The sequence below is a fragment of the Solanum tuberosum genome, unplaced genomic scaffold, assembly GCF_000226075.1.
Source record: "Solanum tuberosum cultivar DM 1-3 516 R44 unplaced genomic scaffold, SolTub_3.0 scf00480, whole genome shotgun sequence".
Classification (NCBI taxonomy): Eukaryota; Viridiplantae; Streptophyta; class Magnoliopsida; order Solanales; family Solanaceae; genus Solanum; species Solanum tuberosum.
The window spans coordinates 268369-274951 of record NW_006239415.1 but is presented as its reverse complement, the minus strand read 5'-3'; the positions used below and the strand labels follow the sequence as shown (position 1 = coordinate 274951).

Genomic DNA, 6583 nt, shown 5'->3' with positions numbered 1-6583 from the left:
GACTTTTTATGAAAAATTGTGACTTTTTATGAAAGGTTGTGACCTTTTCGATAAGGCACAATAAGCATTTGTTCACACTACACTTGTTGTATATAAATAGAGGGATTTCCTGTCATATGTGGGTTTTTCCCGCTATAGGGTAGTCAAATTCAAATACATTAATTAAGTTTATTATAAAGTATGTTTCATTTCTCAAAGTTTTCTTCCTCTTATTTCATGAATCTTATTCTTTACTATAAGTCATAGTGATTCATGTAACTATGACAATTTCTTTTTGCTATTTTGGTAACTTTTTTTTTAACTATGTTAAAAATTTCAGCAAGAATGATTGAAAATTGATCTTCTCTTTTGACCCTTTCTACAGGTTTCTTCATATAAACAAAGAAAATTGATTTTAATTGCAATGCGACATTATTAATCTTGCACATCTCAGTCCAACACTCATAACGCTATTGAAATTGTTGAATTCATTAATAAACAAAACTTTTATTCTGCCACTATTATTTGTAGGTTTTTTTCGCTATTGGGGAGTCAAATTAAAATACATTATTCAAGCTTCTTATGAAGTGTGTTTCATTCCTCGTAATTTTCTTTCTCCTATTTTATGAAGCTTAATCTTTACTGTAAGTCATAGTGATTCATGTATATTGTAATTTCTTTTTGCTATTTTGGTGACTTTTTTAACTCTGTTAAAAATTCCTGTGAGGATGATTGATTTTTTTTTTTTGTCCCTTTCTACAGATTGCTTCATATACTTTTTGTGAAAAGTGTTTGTGGGTTGTGCTATATTTGATAGCACACAACAATAAATATGTGATAACTAATACAGAGCCAATGATAAAGTTTGTTAAAAGAACCAAACAGATCGCTCTCTTGCTTGCCACAATTAGTATATTATTTTGATTGTTTTTTCTTAGGTACAAACATTTTGTATGCAATTTCACTCTTCCTAGAATATTAGTATAGAGACAATTAGTCCACTACTTTTATCGCAAGTTAACTAATTTGTCATATTTCTTCGTCTCTTCTTTTTGGGCATAATAAGAGATCAAGTTTTCTTGAAACTAACAAATGTCCAAAATATACAATAATAAAAATATTTTTTATCGGCAATAAATATGCACATTAACGAAGAGTGCCAGAGCCTTTACCGACATTAATTAATTGTCATTACATTCAATGTTGCTATACACTTTAGGACATTTATAGAGAGTACCAATTGCCTCTGAAAAATCATATTTAGCGACAATTAAGCTATTAAATGCCGTTAAAGATTATTTTTGTTGTAGTGATAATTCTTTCTTTTGATTAAGTTTTTTGTTTTTTTAATTGAAGTAATAACTCTTTCTTTTAGCTTCTTTCAATTTAATTTGTGAACTGTATCTTCTCTTTTGTCCCTTTCTACAGGTTTCTTCATATAGTTTTTGGGAAAATTGCTTGTGGGTTGTGCTATATTTGATAGCACACAACAATAAATATGTGATAACTAATACAGAGCCAATGATGAAGTTTGTTAAAAGAACCAAACAAATCGCTCTTTTGCTTGCCACAATTAGTATATTATTTTGATTGCTTTTTCTTAGGTTACAAACATTTTGTATGCCATTGCACTCTTCCTAAAATATTAGTATAGAGACAATTAGTCCACTACTTTTATCGCAAGTTAACTAATTTTTCATATTTCTTCGTCTCCTCTTTTTGGGCATAATAAGAGATCAAGTTTTCTTGAAACTAACAAATGTCCAAAATACACTATAATAAAAATATTTTTTATCAGAAATAAACATGCACATTAACAAAGAGTGCTAGAGCCTTTACCGACATTAATTAATTGTCATTAGATTCAATGTTGCTATACACTTTAGGACATTTATAGAGAGTACCAATTGCCTCTGAAAATTCATATTTAGCGACAATTAAGCTATTAAATGCCGTTAAATGTCATTTATGCTGTAGTGATAATTCTTTCTTTTGATTAAGTTTTTTGTTTTTTTTATAATGAAGTAATAACTCTTTCTTTTAGCTTCTTTCAATTTAATTTGTGAACTGTAAACTTGGATACAGCTCGACATACTATCTTTTTAAAATATATGTTAAGCAACATACCTTTTTCTTCTTGATTGTTTGGAAAGTAAGGTCGTCTTAATTATTATTTGTGAGTTCAAGTGCTCACAAAATTATGCTCTAAGATTTTAATATGTTATGTGTCAAAATTTTGGTTTAGAATATCCAGTTGTTAACAGTTTCATTCAGATGTCACCTATAGCTTGGTTGATAATTGCATTAATTTGTTGCAACTCCATACTATAACCATAACAATAAATATGGTTCAATTCCAAATAAGTTGGGGCCAGTGATATGAAACCTAAGGAATAGTAATAACTATTCTTAGATAACGAGGAAAAACATTTATGATACTAACAATTTTAGTGTCATTTTTAACATATACATGATACGACATACTATAATAAAAAAGAGAATGATGAAGGTTCATAAGAAAGGAGCCGAAGGTTCTCCATTTGAATTTAGTTAATTATGTTTTTGACAATATAGTGTATGTATCAAAAATACGAATATTACCGAATGATCATATGTAAGCTTAATAAAATAGTTCAATCCCGTGCAAAGCACAGGTAATTTACCTAGTTATGAATATAAATAGGGGTGTCTTCTCACCTATTTTCTTGTAGTGATATTAAATAACTTTTTGTGTTTATAAATATTTTCCTCGAAGAAAATAGTTGTTTTTATTATGATTAAAAATAGAGTAAACAATACAAATCTCACTAGTTTAGGGGCTAATTACTTGTCTTCCATGAGTTTTCGATATTACAATTCCTACAATTTATTGGTTCTTATTAGATACATGTATCTCGGACACATGCTAAGCGATACAATTAATTATGTGTATCAAAATATGAAACGTAATTAAAACACATCAATTTAAGAGCAAATCACACGCTCTCTAAAATTCTTCTCAAAAAAATTCAATAAACTCAGATACATTAACTTTTAATTAGATACATGTATATATTTTTTCAAGTACATATTTTGACCACCATCTCTCGTTCGTATCTACCTATGTGATCATGGCGATGGCGTTGACGGACTATGGTCATATTATCTAAAACATCACCAATTGGATTCGACCAACAATGTATGTTAGGATTATATGACAGAAGAAACGTAGATTAGAACAACAATAATAGCGTCGATGGACTGGTCATGAATCTGTTAGGGTTTTGCCCTGATTTTCTTACCATAATTTAAGATTTATTTTTCCTTAAAGAAAAAACAAAACATTACCATAAATGTTTTTACTTTTCTTGAAAGGAAAATATAATATTATTTTATATTTGGTTTATTCTCTCCTTTTAGGACTCCTTTTCTAGTAGGAAAGATTTTAGGACTCTATAAATATAGGTTTGTTTCTTCTAACACAAAAACAATAAATCCACAATGTAGTCGTTTAAGAGTTTAGTTTATGGGGAAATTTATTCTTTCTAAAGTTTCAATGTTTTTCTTTATATTAGTTTTGATATAATAATATTTTAGTTTTTAGTATAAGTTTTTGTTATCTGATTTATCAACCATATGATTTGCAAATTATAAGTTTCCGCATGACGTCCTAATCACCCTTCATAACCCAACAGAATCTGCCAAACATGGCATTCTATTTCTATCTTTACGCAACAATTTGCTAACAGTTGTTGAAAAGATCGAAACAACAAATAAAGATCTAAGCACAAGTACTCATGCTGCTGCTGATGATGATGATCAAATGTGAGGGATGGAGCAAGCACAAAAACAGTGAAAAGAAATGCTTATAAAGCAAATAACTTGAGCAAAAGACTGATGTATTAATATAGGATATGTAAAATTGGACAAGATTCCGAACAACTCGCATTCATTCTTTATCCTGTAACAAATTGTTGATCATATTTACCAAAGGAACAGTTCCCTTTGTCATTATCTCTAATCTACAAGTATTTGAAGCATGAGAGAATAGAGACAGCCCAAAAACTATGAGTTCAGGTAGAAACAATCGAGACGATAAGAAGCCATGCCAATAACGAGGTTCTAAGTCGAAGAATGCATCAAAGAACCTTCTTGTAGCAGGTAAATCAAGCTTCAAAAGAATATCCATACCGAAGCAGAAAAACTCTCTTTGACGTCTCCTCTCTATAGGCCACAAATCTTTCCAAACACCTGTGGATAATTCATTACCCGAATGACTTCTTTCAGAACTGAGGTATTGAATTATGGCATTGGCAACAACAGGAGCTGCAGCTAGTGTCCTTGCCACCATATAACCGGTGGACGGATGAACCATACCAGCTGTACCACCGATTCCAATGACTCTCTGAGGTAATACTGGAAGTGGACCACCCATTGGTATTAGACAATGTTCATCTTCTTCAATGCTCTTCACTTTTATCCCCAAGTGGTTTAAACGAGCCACCATTCGTTCTTGAATATCTTCTATACGCAAACCAGGACGAGCTACGAGTGAGGTTTCTTCAAGAAATATCCTGTTGGATGAAAATGGCATTGCATAAAGAAAAGTTGGTATTCTACTATTTCTCTCCTTGAGATCAGCATTGTTCTTCAAATGAGAATCTCGCCAATCCATGAAAACCATCTTGTTTACATCAAAGGGGTGCTCTTCCACTTCAGCCAAAATGCCATAAGCAACTTGATACCCAGGGTTATAAGGCTTATCATACTGAACAAGAGATCTAGAGAAGCCAGTTGCATCGAGCACCACCATTGCCTGAATAGTAATACCATCATTGCATATCAACATGGATTTCGATTCCTCATGAATCACCTTTATAACTTTGGCTTGGTGGAATTTAACACCATTCATTATGCATTTCTGCATCATTTTTGATTTCAGCTGTTTTCGGTTAACCCTTCCATAAGGTCTATTGAGATCTTTAGTCGTATTATCATCAATGTACACAGCTGCACCGGACCAGGTAGCATCTAGACAATCTAACAAGTCCATAGCCTCAAATTCATCCACCCAAACACCATAGTTATTAGGCCATATCAATTTAGGATTCGGATCAATTGAACAAACAGAGAGTCCTGCTTCAGAAACTTGCTGTGCAACAGCAAGCCCTGCAGGGCCACCACCAACCACAGCAAGATCCACAACAACCCCTTTTGAAGGATCATACATAGGAAGCTCAAAATCAAGATTTTCCTTTTTGGTCTCAGGTACAAGCTCTAAAAGAGCACTACTACTAGCCTTAACACAAACACTTCTACCCAAAGTTTCACAAAACTTCCTAGAACCAAATCTCTTAGGCTTCACAGAGCTAAAGGTACTAGCTTTAACAGCAAAACCATGAAGTGGGTTCAGAAATTCAAGGTTATTTGGGGTTTTCAACAAAGTATCCATCTTTTTCCAACAGGGTAATGATTTATCTCAAGAAAACTGCAAATGGGGTCCTATAATCTTGAAATTTCAAGCTGGATTCAATAAAGTTCCCCAATTTTCAACACAAATGAAGCAGAACATGTAAAAGAATCAAGCTTTAAACAGTTTAAAGAATTACAGAAACAAAATAGAGAACTAAGAATGAAAAGGGTATAGATATATACTAAGTATTTCTATATCTGAAAAGGAAAAAGAGTTGATTGCTCACCATGTAAACAGCAAGTGAAGAGAGAAAAGTTTCCATTTTCTTGTTTGTTGCATATTACTTGTGGTGTACAGTAGACTCTCCTTTGAGCACCTCAATATGTGGTCATAACACCACCATTGAAATTCTGACACATGTCTACTCTCATTTTAGCCCCCAAAAAAAATGTGATATTTAAAGATAAAAATGGAAAGGACAATTATTTAGGTCCGAGGTATTTCTCTTTGCAAAAAGAGTGTACCAATTATAAAAAAAGATTTTTTTTATATTAAATTAAAATCATACAAATAAATTACTAATAAAATAGATGAACTACTAGTGTTAGACGATTTTATACTTTATTTGGATGAATACAATCTATATATATATATATAAAGGAGGATATGAAAGCGCTGATGTGGCATACTTCTTTGATCAGGATTTTAAATTATCTTTTTTCTCTGAATTTTTGGAATTTTCTCTTTATTTTAGGATTTAAAATATTGGTTGGTTTCTTCTTCATTGATACATAACCGTAATTTTTCTTTCTTTAATTAGACCATCATTTAATTATTATTAATCAACTTTATTATACCCATAGGATTATGCAGTAGTTATGGAATTTAAAAGGCAATTTTCATTACAAATTAATAAATGCAAAATGTGAAAAGTCATTATTATATTTAATGACATTTACCATATGAGTTATTATGCTTTGTAGTTACATCATATTTGTACATATAAATCTAAGAAACACCGCAGAGAAACTCAGTTAACATTGGGTTATGGTGATATTTCATTGGCCATTTTTAAAGGTGAGATTATCTATTTTCTTTTATATGAATTGATGGTAAGAAACTATCTTCTTTTATTTATGCATTTTTTAAAAGACATGAGTGTTTATGAAATGTGAACCCTACACTATGATTTTATATTTTGTAGGAGGAAGT

General features: G+C 31.3%; 1 protein-coding gene across 1 annotated transcript; it reads right to left on the bottom strand.

Moving 5' to 3' along the window:
* Window positions 1-3875: 3875 nt before the first annotated feature.
* LOC102595971 (lycopene beta cyclase, chloroplastic) lies at window positions 3876-5776 on the bottom strand. The gene has a single exon (XM_006364371.2). It carries the CDS (start codon window positions 5408-5410, stop codon window positions 3908-3910), a length of 1503 nt encoding a protein of 500 aa, XP_006364433.1. The 5' UTR covers window positions 5411-5776; the 3' UTR covers window positions 3876-3907.
* Window positions 5777-6583: the final 807 nt, after the last annotated feature.